This window comes from Salvelinus sp. IW2-2015, linkage group LG32, assembly GCF_002910315.2.
Source record: "Salvelinus sp. IW2-2015 linkage group LG32, ASM291031v2, whole genome shotgun sequence".
Lineage (NCBI taxonomy): Eukaryota > Metazoa > Chordata > Actinopteri > Salmoniformes > Salmonidae > Salvelinus > Salvelinus sp. IW2-2015.
Window position 1 is genome coordinate 6,356,215 of NC_036871.1, and position 27,648 is coordinate 6,383,862.

The following is a 27,648-nucleotide window of genomic DNA, read 5'->3' on the forward strand; positions in this document are numbered from 1 at the left end:
GCCCCACTGTCTTGAAGGAAGGGATGGAAAGAGAGAGAGAGAGAAGAGAGAGACGAGAGCGGAGAGAAGAAACGCCAACACAGAAGAGAATCATCGCCGCCAGAGAGAAGAGGCAACGAATACGAAGCGAATGACGAGCACAGGTACCGGATGGAAGAGGAAGGAACATCCAGGGGAGGACCTCCCTGCCTTACAAAGGAATTACCCAAAGTGCCCCATGGTAGACTACTCTCACACTGGCTGCCGGATACCGTATAATCATTGTGGCGCCCACCGTGGTGCTTCAGTTCATAAGTTCAACGTACCCCAGTACCCTCCTCCTATATTCAAAAACGACTACAATCACCCCAAATTTACCTATGACTGTCTTAACACCCCCTCCCCATGAAGTCCATTTTACGGTGCCGTCAAAAGTAAGAGCCCAAGCCGCATCTTCATTATAAAGATATATCATGAAGCACGACTCAGAGACTTGGTTAAGTCGCGTCAGCCTCACACGTGACTTCTATGCCCATGTCATATACTGAAGACAAACGACAAGCCTTCTCCTTAATAGGCGGATTTTGACACACCAGGGAGGACAGCCTGGACATGTCCAATAACTCCACTGGACGTGTCGTGTTTTGTTGCCAAACGTTTTCCTACTGTGTGCCCTAATTGAACACGACCAAAGAACCACTGCCTTTACCTCTTGTGTGACCTCAAGAAGAAACGAAAAACTACCCCACACCAATCTCACGTCTATATGTAATAACTGCCGTACGAGTGAATCTCATGCTGGTGAAGCAGTTTTCGGCCGTCCTGACCACCTTCATAAGCAACATGAGGCAAAACTTGGGAGTCAATAATTTAGTATTTGGTGACCCTTACATCTGATCAAATTCTCCTCCTCAGAACACAGTTTAGCCCCAATCCATTAGAGGATCCTTAATTGATCCCGCCCAGGCAGTGGTTATGTGAATCCCATTGTCCTCCCTCGCCTACTGGGGAGGCAAACCACCTACACAAGCCCCGAGCGTTTATTGATAGCCTACCCCAGAATATCCACCTGCCCTTGGAAGCCAGTCATCGTACCAGTGGTCTGTCGAGCCCTATTTAGTTACCGTTTAATTACACATACCCACTTCATTATGAATCATGCTAATCCAAGTAAAACAGCTGCACTTTTAGTTAACGCTGGCAAAGTGCAGTAGGGGGTCTGTCGGCTGTGGAAGAGTGTTTTAACCATAACACTGTAAGCTGCTGTCAGTGTAGTGGGGGTCGAAGAGCCTTCCTAGTGGTTACAGAACTGTGGCTCCTGTCTACCCTCTGTGCTGTGTCCAGAAACACTAGGATGAGGCCATTACGGGACTGGTCGAGGACCTCTTCCCGAGTGCCGAAAGTCATTAAGAGGAACGAAGCATGCATGTGATTGCAACTCCCCATAGTACGTGAATGTGGGAAAATTAATCTTTCAAGCTGTATCTTCCCACGAGTCTGTTGAGAGGGAAGGGCCAACTGGGTTAACTACTCTTTAGGGATTCCATTGTTGTAGGAGCTAGAGATGGAGAACAAGTGAGAGAACGGGAATATTTAATAGACAGGTAGTTCATTTGACCCTCTGGAACGACCTTAAAGAAGTCCCTGAGCTGCAGCCACACAAACCTCTCTGCGTTCAATGCAACACATTTGATGTGCTGTGTGATAAAAATAAAAAACAAGGTTGTAACTTCTTTTTGGAGAGGAAACAACATGGTCACGCCCAGTTTCAGCTTGGAACCAGCACCAAACCCTTCATGCCCATTTCCTGTCTGAATCAGAGATAAGGGGCTCACAAACTGTTCATACAGAAAGAGAGCAAACAAAATCACAAACAAAATGAGAATGAGAGGGCAGGAAAGAAAAGAAGAAAGAGAGAATGAAAGGTTTAGCTATGTGGTTAGAAATGTGTTGGTTCCTCTGTTACTGTTCAGGTCGACGTCAAAGAGGTGCACCACATTCTCTGTAGATTGGATCTTCATATGATTGCCTACCACAAACAGATAAGATCTGCTGAATCAATAACAATAATACTAATAGTATAACATATGCCATGACTAACAGTCATGCGTGCATACCTTTTACGTACGGGTGGTCATCGAAACCTTCATCGGTGGTTAACGCCACAACTCCTCCTATCTTTATGTGCAAGTCTCACGTAATTCTGACAGAACATTTTCCCAACAGTAGAGAAAATACCTTTTTTTTACCCAACAATAGCATGTGAAACTTGGAATGTCTTTGAAATGTACATCAGCATTGACCATTTTTTCAAGATATTTCTMTCTCCAAGAGAAAAAGGTTCATTTCAAGAGATAATAATAATCTCTCCTTTTGATTGAAAACATTGTCCTTCATGATTATGTACTGTTGTTTAAGCAGGTGGCCTAACTAAACGCATGACAAAAAAACACAAAAAAAACTAATGGTGACTTAATTTGTTTTTATAATAGCCCTAATGTAGACAGTATTTAACTGAATTGTCATTGTACATTAGATAATTCAGTTACGAATAGTTAGATATMAACTTTTCATATGTTCATGAGTAAAAACCAGTCTCAAGTCATCTGATGCTCAACTGTTAACAGAAYGATTCCTGGAATGACAGTTGAGAGATGGGCAACGCTGCCCCAACGCAGACCGTTTAGTTGGTCAAGACTGGTCCGCTTGGTCAAGACTCTGGGGGGGATTTCGCTATAAACTGTTCATAGGAATTTTTGCTAGAGGAYTTCATCTCTCACCAAGTGTCCTATGACGTTTTGCACCCTAACCCCCTCAAAGCTAGGGTTGGAATTCCKAATCCCTGGAAAGCCTCATTGGTTAGTATGCTCTAATAGTCCCAGCCAGACTGTAAAACACCTGGATTGTCAACTCATCTCACCTCCTGCTCTAAAGGCATCAGCATGATTCAGTTCAGCTGGCGCCAAGCCGAAGTCGACTAGTCGACCCGAACAAGTATGCTTTCATACTCCCATAAATGACCTTCGCATGGAAAACCAAAAAAAGCAGCAATAGTCTTGTTTATCCATTTTAAGACGCGGTAGCCTGTACACACTTCCTCAAAATAGTCCGAATTCATCGAAAATAATTCAAGAAATCTGTCATTAATTTTGATGTTCTTGCATAGGAGATCTTAGTCACGCAATTCTACATCTACAGTGGGGAGAACAAGTATTTGACACACTGCCGATTTTGCATTGTTTTCCTACTTACAAAGCATGTAGAGGTCTGTAATTTTTAGCATAGGTACACTTCAACTGTGAGAGATGGAATCTAAAAAATCCAGAAAATCACATTGTATGATTTTTAAGTAATTAATTTGCATTTTATTGCATGACATAAGTATTTGATACATCAGAGAAGCAGAACTTAATATTTGGTACAGAAACCTTTGTTTGCAATTACAGAGATCATACGTTTCCTGTAGTTCTTGACCAGGTTTGCACACACTGCAAGCAGGGATTTTGGCCCACTCCTCCATACAGACCTTCTCCAGATCCTTCAGGTTTCGGGGCTGTCGCTGGTCAATACGGACTTTCAGCTCCCTCCAAGATTTTCTATTGGGTTCAGTCTGGAGACTGGCTAGGCCACTCCAGGACCTTGAGATGCTTCTTACGGAACACTCCTTAGTTGCCCTGGCTGTGTGTTTCGGGTCGTTGTCATGCTGGAAGACCCAGCCACGACCCATCTTCAATGCTCTTACTGAGGGAAGGAGGTTGTTGGCCAAGATCTCGCGATACATGGCCCCATCCATCCTCCCCTCAATACGGTGCAGTCGTCCTGTCCCTTTGCAGAAAAGCATCCCAAAGAATGATGTTTCCACCTCCATGCTTCACGGTTGGGATGGTGTTCTTGGGGTTGTACTCATCCTTCTTCTTCCTCCAAACACAGCGAGTGGAGTTTAGACCAAAAAGCTTATTTTTGTCTCATCAGACCACATGACCTTCTCCCATTCCTCCTCTGATCATCCAGATGGTCATTGGCAAACTTCAGACGGGCCTGGACATGCGCTGGCTTGAGCAGGGACCTTGCGTACGCTGCAGGATTTTAATCCATGACGGCGTAGTGTGTTACTAATGGTTTTCTTTGAGACTGTGGTCCCAGCTCTCTTCAGGTCATTGACCAGGTCCTGCCATGCAGTTCTGGGCTGATCCTCACCTTCCTCATGATCATTGATGCCCCACGAGGTGAGATCTTGCATGGAGCCCCAGACCGAGGGTGATTGACCGTGACTTGAACTTCTTCCATTTTCTAATAATTGCGCCAACAGTTGTTGCCTTCTCACCAAGTTGCTTGCCTATTGTCCTGTAGCCCATCCCACCTTGTGCAGGTCTATAATTTTATCCCTGATGTCCTTACACAGCTCTCTGGTCTTGGCCATTGTGGAGAGGTTGGAGTCTGTTTGATTGAGTGTTGGACAGGTGTCTTTTATACAGGTAACGAGTCAAACAGGTGCAGTTAATACAGGTAATGAGTGGAAACAGGAGGGCTTCTTAAAGAAAAACTAACAGGTCTGTGAGAGCCAGAATTCTTACTGGTTGTAGTGATCAAATACTTATGTCATGCAATAAAATGCAAATTAATTACTTAAAATCAACAATTGTGGTTTTCTGGATTTTTGTTTTAGATTCCGTCTCTCACAGTTGAAGTGTACCTATGATAAAAAAGACCTCTACATGCTTTGTAAGTAGGAAAACCTGCAAAATCGGCAGTGTATCAAATACTTCTTCTCCCCACTGTATATACATTTGCTAAAATTTCTAAAAACCTGTTTTCGCTTCAACATTATGGGGTATTGTGTGTAGATTGATGAGACAAAAATAATAATACATTTTAGAATAAGGCTGTAATGTAACAAAATGTGAAAAAAGTCAAGGGGTCTGAATACTTTCCGAATGCACTGTATACGTAGAAGAAACAAAGAACGTCTGCTCATTTGACGTAATTTATTTATATTTTCAATGGTTTCATGAAGATGGAGCTCTACCAGCTGCTCAATGAACATCATGCTGGCTACCTAGCCAGCAAGGTAGTTAGCTCAGCTATCTAGAGAGCAAGATTGTTAGCTTAGCTAGCTAGCTAGCAATCTGTGCTACGTATATGCTAACACTGGACTGGCACTAAAGTGAACACTCGTCCTTGATACAAAAAGAAAACTGTTACTGTTTGGGCCAATTATGTTAGATAGTGGGCTTATTTTGTTCGTTTTCTGAAATGCGCAATCTGCAAAAAGCAAGACAGTTAGCGCAGATCTATAATTCAGGTCATGTGCCTGCACTCATGATGAGATAAGTAGCTAATGTTAGCTAGCTATCTGAATTAGGACATGAGACTAAAACCTGTGCGGCAAGCATTTGCCTGCATAAACGTGTTTAGTCATCAATGCATGCCAATTGCAGTTGAAATTATTAGCCAATACATATTGCATTGAATAACAGTGTAATGTATATATGGTTTCTGTAAGAAAACATTGTCATAATGAACAGCTAGCTTGTCATAACGTACTCTCATTGCCAGGTTGCCATAAAGTGTTTGTTTTATGACCTTCGAATGTTATAAACACTGTAGTAAATCTACTCAAGACAAATGCTGACGCTGACACCTAGGTTTGACATTACYAAAGGCATGTTACTGCATTTCAATGCTTATTTTTTTGCATACAAAAAACTTTTGCATACTTCTTATCCACTGRTYTAGATAGACACATCTTTAAGTTGTACCTAAGAATGCAAACTAAACAAGTTTTGTATTTAAAGGCATATTTATAGAGGATCTTGTTGCTTTTTGGTGGATATCCTGTAAAACACAAATAAAATGTTCTTAAATAATGTACATTTTAATATTTTGTTTAAAAATCATAATTTAGAGTATCTGTTCATCGTTTGGAGCACAATTTGTGTAAAAAGGTCTGTTTTTCATTCCACCTCAAAAAAACWATATATCAGATACTGTATATACAGATAATCGGTGACTTTTGCTTCCCTAAAATTGGTATCGGACCTAAAAATCCCATACTGGTCAGGCTCTACTAAAGGTGGATACTACATRACTTCAACCAGGATCTGTGAAATATCTTCAATATGAAACAAAAGCAATGACACACAATAGCMCCAAGACCAGAGAGTTATCTTATTCATCCATTTATCATTTCTCCACAAAGAAGATTTAACCTCAGTGCTTATCCATACAGTACCWTTACTAGGGCGGATGAAACACAGAACCTACCCAAGGATCAATAGCCATCTCTTTTATGACAGGCTTTTATGACTTCTCAACTCAATTACACAGCATGCAGGAAGGATAGGGGTGATTAAAACCGGGGCGTTTCACACACACCAGGTATTAAGAGATTTGTACTCCAGCCCAATCCTAATGGACTATATGAAGAGAATAAGCACTACTAGCTAGAATCTCAATGTTTCACAAACTCAGGCCTGGGGACCCCAAAGGGTGCACATTTTGTTTTTTTCCCTAGCACCACACAACTAATTCAAATAATCAACTAATCATCAAGCTTTGATTATTTTAATCAACTGTGGTAGCGCTAGGGCAAAAACCAAAACGTGCACCCCTTTGGGTCCCCAGGCCTGAGTTTGGGAAACACTGAGCTAGATGGTTATGGAGCAGATATTTTGTATGCTGGTGAATGAACAAGAGGCCTATAAAACCACCTTGACTCATGGCCCCAAGGAACGCTCTACTTACTGTGAGTGTGTGTGGCGTATTCAGAGAGTGCTGTTGTGTATCTTTGGTCGTGTGCACAATGGTGTGAGTGCCAGGGCTGAGAGTTGAGTTTTTTGTGTGATTGTGTATCTGTGTATATAAGTGTCTGTGTCTGGACAGGTGAGGCGTGGTTGATAGAGGTGTGTGTGTGTCGTGTGCTTCCATCTGTGTGCTTGTGTGTGTCATGTCAAATCAAATTTTATTTGTCACATACACGTGTTTAGCAGATGTTATTGCGGGTGTAGCGAAATGCTTGTGTGCATGTGTTTCCGTGTGTGTGTGTGTGTGCACATGAGATGTGTGTCTGAGCCCATGTATGTGTGTATGTGTATTAAAGCTGGGACGATAAATCGGAAATGATCAACACTGACCATACCGATCACTTATCGCAGGCATTTTGCTGATATCGTTCATTTCGATAAGTAGCCTGTACTAAAGAAATGTGAAGTTTGAAATGAAATACGTTTGCTAATATATGGGTGATGTTAATGGAACAATTGATGGCTACAACCATCAAACTAGTAAAGGATAATAATAAAAAACTGTGGTGCATATTAATGGTATAAACATTGTTCTATTTATCGGAGATTGCTGAGCCAATGSATTTAGTTGAGGTGAGTACCTAAGAATTTATAACGTTCTATATGGATTCTGTGAAGATATGAAAATATGATGAATTGTATGTGTGTAGAATCGATTACTAGAGATTTGATGAAGTAATACTGGGAATATAAAGAGATGCAACTGAAACAACCCATACGTAGACGTACGRAGGTTTTGAGTTGGTCCCTTTAAGCATAAATTCAGAAAATTTGTTGCGATATGGATTTATTTCCATAACGCCCAGCTCTAATGTTTATCTCTCCTGACCTGAGAGATGTGGTTGATGGAGGACTCCATCCGGCGCAGCTGCGAGGCCTGGATGTCCAGCAGCTGCAGCACGTTGTTGGCTAAGGCATTGATCTGGTAGGCKACGCTCGCCAGAGACTGGGTGGTGTAGGCTTTAGTCTCCTCCAGAGCTTTCCTCTTGTCCTGGGCCTAGAAGATGAGGAAGATGAAGATGACTACACAAGATCCAATGGAAATTTGACTTCCYCTTRATCCCAAACCCCCCGAAAGACACATACACATACATAGGTTGGAGCAGGGGGAAAGACCATTGTATACATTGAACATTACACTGTACATGTTGTAGATTCAATTCAACAAAGCTTTTTTGTATATGGTCATTTCCATGTAAAAGGACCCATGAGCACCAACATGTAAAGTTCACAGGACCATGTCAAATTGAGTGTCAAATGAAAACTAAGCTATACATTTTTCAACCATTTTCCATCCTAAAAAATGTTGAATAAGCAATGTTTGATTTCTTGTTAAACAGATGGAAAAGGGGTCTTAGAAAACATCAACCAGAAAAGTCTTCCAAGGTATTATAAATACATCAAAACATAATACTGTTAAAGTAAAGATCCCTGACAACTAATATCAACACTTTATTTAGTTAAGGAGAATTTCTTCTGCCTTCTGTAAGTTTAAGAATCATTGTATTATACCTTGAAATTCCGTTACCAAAAACCCACATATCTTTAAGATATTTTCTAATGTCTCTCCCTCATGACGAGGAAGGATAGTGAAAGTGCATAGAAGTAACAAGTAAAGGTAGACCTATCAATTATTTATAGTGTTTTTACTGATATCAATTTTGTTTATGAATTATTAAGTGATTCAAACTCAAAATTCTGTTACCAAATTGGTTAACAAAATTTCGGGAAAAATTTCAAACAGAATTTCTGAAACGGAATTGGCTACAATGGGAAATTATAGTAGTTACAAACCACAATTGGGTCACCTGCTACGGTCCTCCCTTCCACTGGCATACTGTTAAGCTGATAACTGTTTTCTTTCTCTTTCTGTCGTCTGGTGGTCAAAGCAAGAGTGTGAAAAGTCTGGTTAACCCTTCTCTCCCTCTCTCCAATTAATGTCACCTCTCTCGGCTCTTACTGACACCTAGCCATGAGCCCTCTCTTTTCTATTTACCGTAACATCCTCACCCACTGAGCACCGACAAACACCGGACGTCCATGGACGTTGATAAGTAGTTAAAACTTGTGAAACTTAGACAAATATGATTGGTTCAGATTTGGTTGGTCCAGACCCACCAAATCTGGTCTTGTTTGGTGGCGGAGGTCATAAAAATAATAGCCAGTGTGTAGAATAATACCCAAATATTCAAAGGAGGATATTGCATATTTCTACCTTTGTGTACCTATTTAGGATACATCACCATGAAGAGAATGACATTCATATCCATATTTATGCATTTCTGTAGTACAGATCAGGGACCCATGATGAAATTCAGTTACCGCAATTATGTTACAGGGTGTAAATCCACGTCACTTTCTGTAGTTCAATAACCAAAATATATTTTTTCAAAGGCATGGTGTCATCTTAGCTGCCATCCCCATTCCTTCTGCAGACATCTTTGAATCTTTAATTGAGAGCAGATATTTAGCAAAGTTTTTGGGAAACGTGGTCACAAAAAAACAAAGGCCGATTTTACCAAAATTCTGTTTGGAAACTTTGCATCTGCACAGATCTTCCAGTAAATGTGTTTTTGTCAAATGTTTAGTGTAAATAGTTATAAGTASTCCATGTGCATCGAGTTGTATGGTTTGTTAAACTTTGTACATTTTAAAAGAGAAATCTGATTCTCAGCGCAAATTCCGTTACAGTGGAATTTCTCATATTGCCAAAGCAGAGGAGTTTTCGACCTGATCCACAACAATGTTTTGCAAACCTTTCCTTGGGTACCCCCTCAGGTGTGCTAGCACTGGAATACATKAAATAAATGAAACTGGCAAGGGGTACTTGAGTAGAGGTTTGGAAAACAGAAAACTGTTGTAGATCATCAACTCTTCTGCTTTGGCATATAGCTAGTATTTGTTTGCTTTATTGAATTTAATTAAAAAGTGAGAAAGCGAGATTTGGGGGATTGGGCTCCCGAGTGGCACAGCAGTCTAAGGCTCTGCATCTCAGTGCTAGAGGCGTCACTTCAGACACCCTGGTTTGAATCCAGGCTGTATCACAACCGGCCGTGTTTCGGAGTCCCATAGGGGCGGCGCACGATTGGCCCAGCGTCGTCTGGGTTTGGCCGGTGTAGGCCGTCATTTTAAATAATATTTTTTTCTTAACTGACTTGCCTAGTTAAATAAAAGGTTACATTTTAAATAACGAAATAAAAAATATAACGGGAAAMGTGGAAGGACAGAGATATACAAAAGGAGGAGAAATAGAAGACATACAATGTAGGYGGACACAGGCAGAGTCAAGTAAACTTGTGCAAAACAAATACAGAACACGAATTCGCCCAGGGGACAACATAGGAAAACAATGATAAAAGCACTTAGGTGGTGCTCTAAAAATACCTCTGCCTACACGAGGACAGGGTTTTTCTCCATATGTTACTTGACATTTCTGATAAGGTGCAAAGCAATGCTGGCTGGGTAGAGTGGAATTCACACCACCACTTCCGAATAGACAGGTGCACATTGGGACGCTAGCCTCCGGGAATGCTGGGACATCGGTTAAGAAGCGGGTCCCTCCCTGCTGCAAGAGCCATCTGTCTGAGCCTACAGCCATTGCTCTACACACAGTTCTGTTGTAAGTATAGGCCTATGAAGTGCATGAAGACTACACACCACACACACAGCAGACCTGGGTTCAAATACTATTTTAATTCATTTSAAATACTTTATCGGTGCTTGATTAAGCTTGCCTGGCTTAATGTACCAATAAAATAGTCCCTAAACTGGATACCCCTCCCATCTGGCACTCCAGGCAGACTAGAGCAAACGCTCAAGGTATTTGAAAGATTGCATTCGATACAACAGACCCTGTTACAGTGGATTTGTGTAAATAGAAAATGCCCTGAGTGTACGCAATGCATCGAAGCAAGTCCACACAGTGCAGACAAAGAGATTCTGACAACACATACCCGCACAAACACAGACACTTAAAAAGCCTATGTCTTACAATGTAATCGCAGCACAAACTTGGCACCGAATTGTACATACACAACGGCAACACACACGCACGCACACGTACACACGCATGCATGTCCTCAGACACACACACGCACACATCTAGAAAGCACCTTGTATCAGTGATCGACATCTCCATATACTGTATGTCCACATTCCTCCATTCATCTGAATAAAAGTACAGTATGAATGTGTGACTTAAAGTACTCTTACATTATGCACTGGTTAGAAATCGAACCATGGCTAAAGCCTTGTTATCATTGAAAGCAACTTGGTCGGCGCAATTAATGGGTTGAGTGACTGAATTTGGGAGAATGTCTGTCTCATCTGCWTTGGTGTCTTTGTTTGTCTACAAAGCAAAGGGGCACACATTTAATTCAGGGTAATTGAGGACAAGTGGTACATCTTAGTGGCGGAGAGAGAAGGATTAGGTTGTGTTCACACCTTTTAAACATAGACCAACATCCTAAAAATAAGCTACACAGTCCCAATTTTATTTTTGCAACATTTGGGATCAAGTTGTATTTAGGCTGTTGAATGCATTTCGAGTGTATAAATACTATTTCCAACAAAGCTTGAGTGTTTAGAAACCATATACAACATAACAGAAGCACTCAGTCATTATATGTACATTTGGTGGCCGTGGTGGGGTTACCTAAATTCTCAAACTGGATTTGGTAGATCCAAGATTTTTTTATACGTTAGATATTTCCATTAACCAACACACCCAGGGCACAAAATAGGTAGAGCAGTCCAAATTGAACACTGATKTTACTCAGCCTACAGTACAACAGTTTTTATGGTGGAGTACTGCTCGCCCAAATGGAGAGCAGTCTGGAACCCCTGTTGCTGCTGAGCCTGAAGGGAGTTATTGCAAACTGCTATTGGAGATTGGCCTCGTAACCCAGGGGTCAAAGAGGACATTCTCTATAACATTGGATACGTGTGGAGCAGCCCTTGGCATGTACAGTAGGGCCACAACCTCATGGTAGGTAATTGTATACAAGAAGGTAAAACCACAACAAAACACTCCCTACTGAAGTTAATAGTAATTCTAATATAAAAATCTTCTCCGGGGGACATGATTGTTTGAAGTCGTTTAGCAACTGAAGTAATTTCATGATAGAAATCACTAAGTGATAGTCGATTGAAACACAAGACTTATTGGTCTGAATCCATAGCACAGGGGAAATTGACAGGAAAAAAGACATCTCACTCAACATCTCTTTGACCCCCTTTCCTCTCCTCTTCATATCCTGTGTAAACAACTAATAGTTGTATCAGGGATTCTATGCATAGTTGATTGACAGTTTAATCACCCAATTGGTATGTACAATACTCACTGTTCTGTGGTGTTCATTTCTCATCAAATGTTCCGCTAATTTCATGTGTTAACAGGCGACCTGTTCAGAAACTAACGCTAGCTAGCAAAAACACAAAAAAAATATATATACAAATTGATACTTGGAGTTAAGGAATCAGTATAATATCGTCCACAATAATATTGAGATATGTAACTAGCGATTTCCCCCCCCCCCATCACTAATGGTAGGTGGTACCTTTTGATGGAAGACACACATGATACTAACCTGGTACAACTCTTCTAATCTCCAACCTCTATTTCTCTTCATTTTCAACTCCTTTACCAAGACTAACCAGTCTTTTTTCTTGGTATTTGGTAGCCTACCTTATGATGGGAGACCCACATTATACAGACCTGGTACGTTTGAACTAGTACCCCATCATCTAACGATACTTGTCAGACAGGCCTGCTGCTACTACTTGAAAAAGACTTGAAGGGCCTTACAACAAACATCAAGTCCAAACACTCACGACTCATGAGAGAAACATCCAGTCAGTAGGATATCATGTGAAGGGGGATTTAAAGTGGGGGCTCAGCTGTGACAAATACTGTTGCTTGTGTGTTTCCTTCCTTAATGGGATAGTTTGTGATTTTGCCAAGGATTTTCTTTGTCTCTGCGTGCAGTTTGAAGGAAGTTGCCAACTAGCATTAGCGCAACAACTGGAAGTCTATGGGGAAAGCTATTATGCTAGTTTGCCTGTCATTACGGATTATGGCATTTATCAATGGGCATTGTGTTCTTTTATGATATGGTTATAAAAGGGTTATAGCAGGCAACATGACCTGTAGTGCTCCTCAATGATGTCACTGATGACGAGCTATCCAACGGCACAGTTGGATTTATCTGGATTCTACCATATGGCATAACTGGTGCCCACAATGGGTGACCATTAGATCTCCAAATTGCTATTCCGTTAGCGTCGGTGTCATAGCCTTAACAAAAATGGTACTCCTGAGTGCATAATCTGGCCCACACCTTTTTTGTTGTTTGTTTGTTCATTAATATGATACACTTCCACTGGTTCTGGGGCCCTTGTTAAAGTCAACAGCATTATGAACTTTACCCAGTAGCAGGACATTTTTGATCAAAACCTGGCTACCTTTGCCAGGAGGCTGAAACTTGGATTCAAGTGGATCTTCAATAACCCCAAGCACACATCAAAAATCCACAAAGAAATGGTTAATTGACCACAAAATCAACAGTTTGCAATGTCCATCTCAGTCTCTGGACTTGAAACCCATTGATAAACAAATGTTGCCCCCTATCTTTTTGAGATTGACTTTTTCTTGTTAAACAAGAATCTTTCTCTGAGCAATTGTATTAGTATAAAATAACGTTAGAGCATACAATATACAGGTAACTGCCAATATAATGGAAACCCTTGAGTAAATTAGGGATACAAAGTATATTGAAAGCAGGTGCTCCACACGGCAGGTGTGGTTCCTGACTTAATTATTAAGCAATTAACATCCCATCATGCTTAGGTCAAGTATTAGCTGGGCAGGCCATTATTTTGGCTACCATGGCTACGACCCCACAGGGTATGAGTAATCACTGAATAGTTTGATAAGCATGAAAACGATGTGCCATGGCCGTCTCACATGCTGACTACACCGGGCGCGTGCACATGCGTGTGGGTGCGTCCACGTGCGCCATCGCTCGCATGTTGATTTTGTCCATCCACACCAGATGCGATCAGGACACGTCGGTTGAAATATCATAACAAACTGAACCAACTGAATTAATTTGGGGACAGGTCGAAAAGCATTAAACATTCATGGCAATTTAGCTAGCTACAGTAGCTTGCTGTTGCTAGCTAATTTGTCCTGGGATATAAACATTGGGTTGTTATTTTACCTGAAATGAACAAGGTCCTCTACTCCGACAATTAATACACAGATAAAAGTTAAACAGAGTTTGATTCTAGTAATCTCTCCTCCTTCAGGCTTCAGGCCACCAACTGGACTGGAGTGTGAACCTCAGTTCATCAATCAATCACCCACGTGGGTATATGCTCCTAAAAACTAATGAGGAGATGGGAGAGGCGGGACTTGCAGCGTGTCAAGCATCAGAAATAGAACCAGGTTTTATGCTCATTGAAGCACCCAGGCAGTGTGGATGCAATGATTGAATAACATGAATGTGTGTGGTCAACATGTCAGTCACCAGGTCTCAACCCAATTGAACAATAATGGGATATTCTGGAGTGGTGCTTGAGACAGCCTTTTCCACCACCATCAACAAGACACCAAATTATATAATTTATTGTGGAAGAATGAAGTTGCATCCCTCCAATATAGTTTCAGCCACTGTTCTGGCTCGTGGTGGACCAACGCCCTATTAAGACACTTTATGTTGGTGTTTCCATTATTTTGGCAGTTTCCTGTCGCTCTGTATTTATATTAACTTGATACCGTTTTTWAAAAATCATCTTTGTCAATGGTGCCAGTCATTTTGGAATTGACTGTATATCAGTGGGGAACCAACAAAGCCTTCTAATAATTGTTGTATTTATTTATTTATTTTTAAATATCAATGTCTGAGAAAACTGAGGAGAAAAAAATATCCAATCAGGAATTTTCTTTGGTGGTCTCTGGGGAGATACATCTGGGTAAAACTGAGTGTTTATATTTATGTCGCTTTGCGCTGTTGTTTTCCCACCCAAAAAATTGACACTTCCTGAATGTGATGTCATTGAGGGAAGGGGCTGTGTTTAAAAAGGGTACTACAAACAAACAGGGTAGAAAGTGAAATCAAGGACACAGAAAATTTTAAATTCAATAACAATAAATACAATCATCATAAAAAAAACATTTTTGTTTAAAGATTTTAAGTAGGATTATAAAATAATGAAGAAAGATGTTTTATATTTTGTTATTTAATGGCTTATATTTCTCATAGAAGTTGATGAATAGCACCAGGTGACATGGCAAAAACATCTGCAACCACTAAAAACAAAAAGCATAAAATGTACTTTGAGATACGTCCTAATATTTATATAATTATTTTACTTTTAGATCTGTGTGTATTGTTCTGAATTGTTAGATATTACTGCACTGCTGGGGCAAGGAACACAAGCATTTTGCTACACCTGCAATAACATCTGCTAAATATGTGTATGCGACCAATAAAATTTGATATGTGTGTTTATGGTCAACTTTATATATAAAGTCTTTTGCAATCCACATTTTCACTAAATATGATATTTCCTGAGGACCAAAAAAGGCACCAGATGGTAGGAATGACAAATGATGTCATTGGTTGATTGAGCCTGCTGTCTGATCTAAAAATGAATGGAATCATGTTTTGTAACAATTATTGTGGGCTTTGTGTTTTTCAGATTGCACGATCACACTAGCAGCGAATAGATATGGTTGTCCTTGTTCAATAGAACCATTGGACTTGTCTCAACAATGTTCCTATCTACAAGGACATTGCAGGATATCTAGGTTGACTCATTATCCCTGGCTTTGTGAAGACTACAGCCTGACGGGAGACCTACTTCCTTGTTCCCACCCTCAAAGGCATGCTTTTCAAAATGGGATGGTACTAGTTTACAGGTTCACAGAAGCTATGTTACTATGCACTCCCTTTCAAAAAAAAGATTGCAGTTTTGAAACTGCAGTAATATTGCAGTAACTGCAGTCGATTGTGGTATTTTGGATTATACTGCACTCTAACTGCAGTTACCCTGTGAAATTACTGCAGTAAAAAAAAATGGTGTTATTTTGGATGCAGTAATTGCAGCATACTGCAGTTATACTGCACTCTAACTGCAATTATACTGTTGTGTACTGCAGTTATACTGCACTCTGACTGCAATCTTATTTCGTAAGGGCTGTCTATCCAAGATTGCTAAATAATTAGCTACAATGGCTGCTCCTGATGATTCCTCTTTCCAAAAAGAGCTGGACGACGATTGTTTTTGTTGATGTTCTTTTATATAGAGCCCTATTTATATGAACCGGAATACACTGAAGAGGAGTTGAGACAGCGAGAAAAATAATTGCGAGACCAGCAAGCAGGGGTGGCAGCCTAGACCAGCTGGACCAGGACTCAGGGGGGAAAATGACAAACGAGTAAGTTGTTTTGCTGTCGGTAGCTAGCTAGCAAAAGAAGCTCTCTTTTTACACAAAGCAGTGTTGTTCAGTACAGTACAATTTGGTAATTGATTCGTCCATAACAGAGCTTGCTAGTACCACTACAATACAAGCTAGACAAGTTTAGCTAGCTAGCTGTGTATTTACTATACCTAAAATGTACTGTAGTCTAATGTTATCGCTAGCTAGCTAACTAGCTTAGCGCCTCTCATTATGAGCAAAACTGGAGAAATGTTTTGATGATGGTGGAAAGTAAAGGAATGACTTTGGTTTTATGACTCATATTAGTCTTGGAGTAACTATACCTGTGTGTTGTAGCTAGCTAAAGTGTGTCTACGAGATGTCTCATATTCTACACCATGCTGCTACAGTAGGAATACATACAGTATACAATGATTGCCCGTGAATGTGCACTAGCGTTTTCGTGTTTCTCTCACAGACAAAACCGCTTGGATACAAAGAAGTTTGTGACTCTCAAGAGGAGATGTGAAAGGTTCCATAACAACAATCTCCCCTTGTATCAAAGTGACTTCGAACACCTCATTGCGCCACCAAACACACAATATGCAAGTATTTCCTATGTAGAGCTGTAGTATTTATTATAAGCTTTAGTATATTCTTTATTTTACTGTATACACTATGTCATACATTGTCATAACTGTTCCTGCACACCGCTTTGTAAACTCACCTCGGCCTCCAGAGTAAATAAACTTTGTCTTGAATACAAGCCATGTCTACTTATTTGCTATTTTGACAGACGAATCTACTGTTATATTGAAGCATGTTCACTTGCCAACAAATTTCAGTTTAAATGACTTACCAACTCCCTACATAATTTGTTTTAGCAGTAAGACTGAAGCTAGTTTATCCAAATACATTTCACGAATATCACAATGAATTGAGCCAGGAGTTGAGGTCAACACTTTATTGCTTTCTGATGCAGCTGGAATCATTTAGTCACTTGTAAAAAAAAAAAAAAAAAGATCATATAAAAACACTATATGTACAATGGCTAGCAACATCTTATACCACAGTGCAGCTGAGCATAATAGGCATTTTATATTATACTACAACATCAGTCTAACTGAATATGGATGTTGTGTTGGTTGAATGTTCCAGGCAGGTTTCAGAATGTTCTTCAGCTGGTGAACCTCTTCTCGTGTTGGTTAATGGCAGCTGGTTTAGCAGGCTTTGGCGAGGTGGCGATGTTGGCAGGGATGTTGGGTTTGGGGAGCTGTGAGTCAGGCTCCTTGTAGACAACTTTCTGGTCCTTTCTGCACTCCACAGCCAGGTGGACAAGCCTCTCATACACTTTCTTCACCACCCACTGCTTCAACCTCTAGTTGTGCTGTTAAGTAGACAAGCACTGCCAACAATCGAGTAAATAGGCTAGAAAAGTATACTAACAGACCCTCTCCCCCATGCCATTGAAAAGTTTGAGGAGCACTTGTCTTGTAGACAGTTTAGTGTATTGGTGATTTTGTTTTCTCAAGAGGGTAGTGTACTTTCATAAATACTTTAGGCTCTCCTGGCTTGTTTCTAAATCAGATGATGTTGAGCTTAAGCTTATTCCAGGCTGAAAGCTTTCATCCAATGGGTCTACAGGCGCTGTACTACTAAAGCTAGTGTCAAAGTCCTCGTTATCAGCAGGATTAGTCTGTAGGACCCACAGTAGTGAGTGATAAGCCAACATTTTACTACTCCCCCCCCCCCCCCCCATCAACACATGCTCAAACAAGGTACTATATCCACTCAGCCACCCCCCTCATGTCAATAGATCATGCATACTAACCTTCACATACAGTACCCAACCCAGTCAGTCACCCACACCATCCCCTCCTTACTAATGCCTAATTTCCTCCAATTTAGACTTCAAGCCTTGCATGAGTAATCAACTAAGCCTCCATAATAGAGAGAAAACTACAGTAGAAGTTGTAACCTACTTGTAAACACACCAACTATGACAACAAGATACAGACCATGCTAATCCCTAGCTACAATATATTTGCTAATGCATAGAGTCATTGAAAGATTTAGTAGATTTGAGTAAGATTTTTCAAGGTGACTTACATTATTTCCTGGTGCTGAGCTTGATGCCTATGCAGATGTTGATGGGATCGGACTCTAAATAGAACAAAGTCACATTAGCCTCTGCGGTAGTTAGATAGCCAACTAACGGTGTCTAGCCAGCGTATTATGAAAGCTAGCAAGCTAGATTGTGGTTTAGATACAGTGCCTTCATAAAGTATTCATATTGTTGTGTTACAAATTGGAATTAAAATGGATTTAATTGTCATTTTTTTGTCAACAATCTACACAAAATACTCTGCGATGTCAAAGTGGAAGAAAAATTCTACCGTGTAAAAAAATATAATCAACAAAAAAAATTGTAATATATTTTGATTACATAAGTATTCTCACCCCCTGAGTAAATACATGTTAGAATCACCTTTGGCAGCAATTACAGCTGTGAGTCTTTCTGGGTAAATTCTTGAACAGTTTTCCACACCTGGATTGTGCAAAATATGTATATTATTCTTTACCCATAACATGATGCAGCCACCACTATGCTTGAAATGTGGTACTCAGTAATGTGTTGTATTGGATTTGCCCCAAACATAACACTTTGTATTCAGAACAAAAAGTTAATTGCTTTGCCACATTTCTTGCAGTATTACTTTTGTGCCTTGTTGCAAACAGGATGGATGTTTTAGAATGTTTGTATTCTGTACAGGATTCCTTCTTTTAACTCTGTCAATTAGGTCAGTACTGTGGAGTAACTACAATGTTGTTGATCCAACCTCAGTTTTCTTCTTTCACAGCCATTAAACTCTGTAACCGTTTTAAACTCACCATTTGTAAGGACAGATGCTGGGAGACGAGAAGCAAGTACAGGGAGTGAACATTTAATAAATAACTGACAAGAAACAAACAAGGACAGCGTCTGAACAGGGGAAACATAACGACAATATGCTGACACGGTGGGAATCAACAAAGGGAAGGAGTCCAGGTGAGTCAATATTGCACTGATATGGTGACAAGTGTGCGTAATGATGGCAGCCTGGCGCGGGTGGAGCAGAGTGACAGTACCCCCCCCTTATTCTAAAATTGATACAATTATTTTTGCTTAGTCCGTATGGGATATTGTGTGTATATTAATGAGGGGGGGGGGGGGGACAATTTTATCAATTTTAGAACAAACTGAGAAACAGACAGATATAGAAGGGGCAATCAACAAGGGAGGAGTCCAGGTGAGTCAATATTGCACTGATATGGTGCAAGTGTGCGTAATGATGGGCAGCCTGGCGCGGGTGGGAGCAGTGACAGTACCCCCCCCTAGGGGCGCCAACCGGCGTCCCACCTGGGCGAGTCTGATGGGCCGGCCGAGACATGGGAGTCGGACGAGGCGGTTGAGGCATGGGAGCCCAACGACGCCGGCTGAGGCGTGGAGCCCAACGAGCCGGCTGAGGCGTGGGAGCCCGACGAGCTGGCTGATGCGCCGAACCTGATGTGTTGGCTGAGGCATGACGTGGGTGGGAGCCTGCTGAACCAACCGAGACAAGGAAACTTTCGAACCAGCTAAGACGTGGAAGCCCGACGAGCAGCTGAGGCACCCCTGATTCCTTCGGCAGTGGCACCCGACGTCATCAACAAAACAAAAAACTCCATGATGCTTCAAATTGTGGTGAAGCATTCTGTTAGGACAGACGCTGGGGAGACGAGAAGCAAGTACAGGGAGTGAACATTTAATAAATAACTGACAAGAAACAAACAAGGACAGCGTCTGAACAGGGGAAACATAACGACAGTATGCCGACACGGGGAACAAACTGAGGAACAGACGGATATAGAAGGAGTAATCAACAAAGTGAAGGAATCCAGGTGAGTCCAATATTGCGCTGATGCACGTAATGATGGTGACAGGTGTGCGTAATGATGGGCAGCCTGGCGTCCTCGAGCACCAGGGAGGTGGAGCGGGAGCAGGCGTGACACCATTGGCCTCATGGTGAAATCTTTGAGCAGTTTCCTTCCTATTCAATGTCTTCTTTTTTATTTGTATCCATCTACCAATAGTTGCCCTTCTTTGAGAGGCATTGGAAAACATCTGTGGTCTTTGTGGTTGAATCTGTGTTGGAATTTCACTAATCAGCATGAGAGACATTACAGGTAGTCATTCAAAAATCATGTTAAACACTATTATTGCACACAGAGTCCATGCAACTTATGTGATTTGTTTGTGCTCCTGAACTTATTTAGGCTTGCCATAACAAAGCGGTTGAATACTTATTAACTTACGACATTTCAGCTTTTAATTTCTTATTATTTTGTAAAAATGTTGTTGTTTTTTTAACATAAATCCACTTTGACATTTTAGAGTAGGCCAGTGAAAAAACATCTACATTTATTCCATTTTAAATTTAGGCTGTAACACAACAAAACCAAGGGGTGTGAATACTTTCTGAAGGCACTGAAAAGAAATGTAGTTTTCTAGCTAGTTAGCTAGGTAACGTTAGCTACGTTACCTCAGCTTGACTTCTTTTCTGCTGCTCTGATGTTGGCTGATCGGATGCCTTCCTCTTTGAAGTGAAAGGGAAAATCGATGGAACAGCATCACCTTTCAATGTTCGACGACATGGCAACCCCATCAGTTCCTTTTCAAAATCCTCTGTCTGAAAGTGCTGGCTACAAACCCTTTGATATTTCTCCCATAACTGGATACACCTCCACCGGGCAGTACTATGTCCTGAAATTGCTATGAATTTTGGATAATGTGCTTTGCTTACAACCAGGAAATGTAGCAGACACATTTCTACTGGGGCACTCATATTTACGTGTAGTGAGAAAATTCAAAATTTTTATGAGACATATGATATGTTAATAACATATTAACGGACATATATAGTGAAATAGAATAGCAGTGAAATATACCGTTAAGTATTCTTTTGTTGTGGTGGGGACAGTAACATTAGAACTTTTAACAAAATTATACTTTAATTAACTCTTTAGGACCCATAGTGGCCGTCTATGGCCTTTCTTTAAATTACTATAGCGGCRGCAAACGGCCATGTTTTTCTAACAATAATATCTGTGTCAATATCGCAAAATGAACTTGCTAACAACCTGTTGTCGTACTCGCGTGGCTGTTGGGTATGCTGTCATTTGACATTTCAACGTATTTTTGACTTCATTACTCAAAATGACGCCGCCGAAGCGGACACAACTTTTCACTGTGAAAGAGGCTGTATCTATATCGGTCGGTGATATGGTTTCGGACACGTCTTTGCACTTTGAAAAGTGATGATGTCGAGGTGAGTGAAATAAGTAAACAGCAGATATATGTTTGGTGTTGTCTATGTTTGATGCTGTGAAAGTTGGGGAATAGCTCTCAGATTAGCAAGTCCTGTCATGTCATGATAACTTTGGTACAGGCAAGCACATCAGCGGTGGAGCTCGAATAATTGCGCTCTGTCGCTTGGAAATAGTTGCAGTGTTTAGCTGTATATAGTCAGATAACTAGTTGGTTGTTTTGTCTTGTTTGTGCCAATGTAATTCATATGGAAATGGCTTGCTATAACTAGCTAGCTAACTAGTTAGTCTGTCAGGGAAGAAAAGTTGTGTGTAGCGGTAAATTTGGGCTGCGCTGAAGCATCAACCTCAACTGTCACTTTCACCAGRTAGCCATACAGACAACCAGTTAAATAGCTAGCCATACAGACAACTAGTTAAATAGCTAGCCATACAGACAACCAGTTAAATAGCTTCCGACATTAAGGCTAGAGTCATTTGTGATTATCTGTTGGGCTTTTGTTATGGTTTGTTATGTTTGCTAGGTGCAGATATTCGTAGGATATATAGTGCATTTGGAAAGTATTCAGACACACTTTTTCCACATTTTGTTACATTACAGCCTTATTCTAAAATTGATACAATTGTTTTTGCTTAGTCCTTATGGGGTATTGTGTGTAGATTAATGAGGGGGGAAACAATTTGATCAATTTTAGAATAAGGCTGTAACGTAACAAAATGTGTAAAATGTCAAGGGGTCTGAATACTTTCCGAAAGCAGTGTACAATGCCTAGTACTCCTATTATTAGACAGCTTAGCTGTCCTGTTAGGGTAGTAGATGCCTGTGCATTGGAGCTCATATGATGAGTTCGATATTTGTTTACATAGCCAGCTAGCAAGTTGCGTGTTTTGTCCTGTTTCTACCGATGCATTTCATTTGAAAACTGTCCCTGCCCGGTAACTAATCAGCTAGCATTGGCTAACTCTGTAGTTAGTCTGTCAGGCAAGAAAGTTGATTGGAGGAGAGAGAGTGTGTGTAACTCTATCACACAATTTATTATGGAAACCCTTCATTAGGAAGATGTGTATGTGTATGGTTGAGAAAAAGAGAGAGGAAGAAAGAGAGACAGTGCGAGAGGGAGAGAGAAAGATTATGTTCCTGACCACAATTGTATCCTATTTGTTGCTCCTCTCCTCTCCCTCTGTTAATGTAAGTCAATGGAAGAGAAGGAAGTGATGTGGAGAGTCAGGGCTCAGCAMCAAAAGGCAGGGAGGAAGAGGAGTTAGAGATGATTGGAGGGATAGAGATGTGGAGCCGTTGCCTGGCTATTAGTAAATCCTCTTAGATGTAAAGACCTGCATGGTTCTGGTACCTGTTCCGACTGACATTTTCGCTTATAAATCGATCTTTGGACACAGTCGATAAAAATAGCTTGCCTTGAGCTGTACCCCTAGGTCAGGCGGAAACAATACATTTCCTGAGCCAGTGTAATGTAGGATGTGAAATCTGAAACCACTTGAAGCTGGTATGTCCCTTCCAGGATTTAATTTGCTCTTCCGACTGTCGATCCACTCCTGGCTGAACCCTACATCACAGCCACTGACATCACACATGCCTGTAATCTTTACATCATAGTGCAGCAGGAGAGCGTGGTTTCATCACGGTACCCCATACAGAGGTCGATTTATAGCCACTAATCTAAAATAATTCATAGATTTTAAACAAAAAACACTTCCTGTGTCCTAGACAGACACGGTTAATATGATATGAAAGGCGATTTCCTAACGAATTCAGAAAGCCAAGCTAGAGCTGTGAGACGTTCACGTCGATGGGACAGACGTTTTGATCAATAGAGACCTTTAGAAAACATGCACATTTTCTCTAACACTAAACCTACAAATTGGTATTTTACGTTTATAAGGAAGATGGAATCGTATAGTTAGTCGTTTTATAATTTGATTATACTATATTTAGAAAGCATACAAGTCATTTCAAGCCTTATTCATACAGTTTTGTCGAATAGGAAATACATCAAATATTTCYTATTTTTATCATATTATGTACAGTGACAACAGCTCCCACCGTTTCATTAGACCACTACTGGGGCGCAATTCAACTATTCGAATTATGTGAAAGACGGAGGATGAAACAAATGCACAGGACTACGCTTTATATATCAATCTGGAATGACAGGTAGCCTACGACAATCCAGTCCCCTCTTTCGGATAATAACAATTCAGGCAGCCTCAACCAAGTCGGGCAATACATTAGATAAATGGTAGTTTATCCACACACACGTCGCTTGCACAGAAACCTATCCAGGGGCAATACACTGCTATACCGCTATACCTACCAATTTCTAACTAATGTTAAGCTAGGCACACTGTCGGTAAAAAACAACAACAGAAAGACCAGTCACGCATTTATTACATGCATGATACAGAATGATGGGAACTGCTTTGCTGGATATACCGTGCTGCTCTCAAAGGCATATAGTACATTGATGGAAACTGCAGTAGAGCGACCATTATTGCCCTAGTAACACCATTCGGTGACCAACGATGCCAATAGACAGTAAGCCTATAAGGAGCCTATAATGAAGAAACGATTCAAACCATTTGACCTATTCGATATCCTAGGTTTGGAAAGCGATAAAAAAATGTTTTGCCCTGGCTACAATTGTAATAGCATCGCCTAGGCTACAGTTCTAGCCTACCTATCAAAGAGAACGACACACCCTTTGAATAGTCTTCAGCAGCTTTGTAAATGCTTATCAAATAGCTGGTTTAGAATGGTCATAAGAGTAGGCAACCATCCGAACACGGCTGTTATAGGAGAATAGAGTCCGCGGCTGTAACCACAGTTTCAGCATATAATGATGAGGTAGGCTTTTTTTTTTGCATTGCCAAAGCCTGTTTAAATAAGAGTTAAATATCCATGTTTAGCGGTCATTGGTCTCAGAGCCACATATCCTGTCCCCGGTTTCACAGTTCTATAACATTACTAATCCGACGAATTCCGCATATAATTCAACATTTTATCAGCGATGTAGTTTCCTTACCTGTACATAATTGTTTTCACAGTATTCTGCAACCCTCGACAGATTTTGGTAGCTTTCCACGAGCGCTCGTTTACCGGCTGGAATTTCTTCCTCTAGCAACATTTGTAGCTCTGCCATCTTACATCCCTCTGCATTTCCTTTCTTTCTTTCTTTCTTTTCAATGAGGCAAAGCGTTGTGGCTTTCGATGTGGTGAGATAGGGGCTCTCCGCCTGGTATTGTGAGATTTCTGGCCTCGATTTTATAACTGTCCCCAAAATTATACGCGCTCTGGGGCTCGTTGTTAAATGTGATTGGTTCAAATACTGCATCGATTAGTTGTTGACCAATTGAATTTCAGTGCGATATTCGCTCATGAACCTAAACCCAAAAGTGATGAAGGGTGATGTACAATCCGGTCTAGTGATACAAAGTAGCCTATCCAGTGTTCCATCGATGGCACGCAGCTTTTGTTGCATTCTATATGCTACATTGTAACATTTTGTCCTTGTGCGCGTGTATCAAAAATATATGCTTTTTTTTTTAAGGTAAGCAAAAGTGAGTTGTTCTAGTCAGCCACAGATGATCCGTTATATTGAACAGAGATACTCAAGTGGCAGCTCTAACAATGAATATACGTTTCTTTAAAAATGGAGGGCAGTCGGAAGGAGGCAAGAGCAGGTGGGACCATTCTAGCCAATGAGAGGGCAGATACGCGTGTGAACAACAGGCCCAACTCAGATATTAAGTGTTTTTTCTCAAAGTTGCAAGGTATGTCACGTGTCCTATATAAGTACATTCGTAACAACCTAAGCATTACGACACTTCTATACGATCAAATAAGACATTCAATATTTTGTTGACCAAATAGACTCTCTCATTGACCTCCATACAAAACCCATCGCTTTGTGAGCTAAAAAAAAAGACAAAACGCCATCTGCTGGAGAATACAGATTTTGGGCCCAGTTATCCCTTTCGCCTCTTTCTCTCAGCACTACATCTCACATATGAAATCCCCCATGAAGAGCATTATGAGCCTTGTAGAAAAGACACTAGGCCTACAACTTCCTAGCAGCTTTTGGGATTATATGTTTTGTTTGACCGAATTTGAGAGGTCGGTATCGGACTGTCGGCATAGGGCTATATGCAGACAGCAGAGGGCTTAATCCATCCAAACATGCATAGGGTCAATTCACCTTCTATCGACTTGGTTCTCTTTTTACATTCACTCATATATTAACATTTAATGTTGAGAATGTTTGCAACAACTGAATAGCCTAAAGCGGAAATAATATGTAACAATCCTCTTAGATAGGCATGTGCCTATCCATTTAATACCTTGATGAGATGCGAGGGTATTGAATAGGCCTATTGATTTCAATGACACATTATGAAAGCCTGTTGATTTTAATACCATTTAAAAATTGACATTATTGCTGTCATGTAACTTTGTTGTCACAGAGGTGACTGAATGTTAAATCTGCGCCTGTCCTCCTGGTTGTGACAAAGTCCTGGAGCACACCAACGAAGACGAGCTCCGACCRGGTTTGATGCCGCAGTGCAAGTGATGCGGAGTTTACCCGCAGATTGTAGGCTAATTACCCATTAATAACTATACTAGCCTATACATTAAATCAGGAAATGAATTGTGGGCTACGTGCTACAACTGAGTAGCCTATTTAGCAGTAATGTTAGCTTGTTTAGTCTATGTCTGAATGAGCACCATTAGACTGCTCACTCTGTTGTATTTAGTAATTTAAAGCTCAGACACACCGTTAAGATTGTCAAACATTTGCCTGCCGACAGCACTTAGCACCTCTGAAAAGTGTCGGCAGTCAATCTCTTTTGTGTTCACACCACAAAGACCTTGGAAGTCGTCAGCCACTCAGCCTTGTTAAAACACTCCAAACCAGAAGGTGGCAGTAGCATTGTTTGGCAATGCATATCCATGCGTGTTGCTTATGGTCTAGATTCCAAGCTGTCTGCACAAATTGAACAATGAYACAGATATTTCAACAGATGTATAAATGTGAAGCATCCGGTTGGCGTTTCCACTCACTACCAAATATGGTGATGAGAGGAAGCCCAGTGGACTGCAGTGGAGAAGATGGAGTYAGATTTTGGCCAACATTTTCTTATCTATGAAGCATTTGATCTCCATACAGTTTTCTGATTCCAAACCTAGAATCTGTAACAAACAGAGTGGACTGCGTTTTGTAGATGTTACCCTTTTTCAAAGTTTCAAAAAATTGCATCGTTTAGGAGTGCAAGGGTGAATTGCGTTATTGCACAATAAGGGGATAGCTGCATCGCAATATGGCGACCGGAGTATGGGCTAGTGAGTGTGTCGAAAGGAAAGCTGTAGGTGTGTCGAAAGCGCTCTGCTATAGGTTAGACTGTTTACATTGAGCTGCGTTTTTTTTCTTCTGTTTCTTTCATGCAACTACCATACGTTGAGCTACCGTACCGCAAGAGTTTGGAATTCTGTTTTAAAGCCTGAGGATGAGTCGTATTTCACAGAGTTTTTTGTTGTTGTTATAAAACTGTTGATTTTTCGTTAATTTTTTGATAAAAAATATTGAAGATGAATGTTCTGTTGCTTAATGCATTGTATGCATATGCTTACTGTGACTGTCACCCTGATCAATCAATCAATCAAATGTATTTATAAAGCCCTTTTTACATTAGCCGATGTCACAAAGTGTTGTACAGAAACCCAGCCTAAATTGAAATAAATGTATGAATGTGATCAATCCTACGCTTGCGTCCCATTCCCAATTAGTCATAGGAGTTGCCTTGTTGTTGATAGCCAACATCCCATGGTACTATGCATGGCAGGGGCGTCTTCCTCCCTGAGTCAAGCATTGTTGACCGCATACCTCCTGGCCCTCTCACTTCGGGGACCAGCTGGGGTCTTTCCTCTTCATCCAGAGCCATTGACTGCTGCCTTCTGCCGCCTCTGATACAGCTTTGATTGCCGAACGCTGACTCTGGCCCTTAATTCCCAGGTCTCTAAGCAGTCTGGTTGTAGATATTGCCACAAAACCTCTGCAGCCCACCTCCACTGGTCGGACTTCT

General features: G+C 40.9%; 1 protein-coding gene across 2 annotated transcripts in view; it reads right to left on the bottom strand.

Moving 5' to 3' along the window:
- Positions 1–25,210, bottom strand: part of LOC111956854 (abl interactor 1-like) — a 55,062-nt gene extending 29,852 nt beyond the window's left edge. For both annotated transcript variants that reach the window (XM_023977518.2, XM_023977517.2), the window contains exons 1-2: positions 24,594–25,210; positions 7,612–7,779 (exon numbers count right to left, since the gene is read on the bottom strand). In XM_023977518.2, coding sequence (XP_023833286.1) covers positions 7,612–7,779; positions 24,594–24,902 — 477 coding nt within the window. In that variant the 5' untranslated portion in view covers positions 24,903–25,210. The remainder of the gene's footprint in view (positions 1–7,611; positions 7,780–24,593) is intronic.
- Between the last annotated feature and the right edge of the window lie 2,438 nt (positions 25,211–27,648).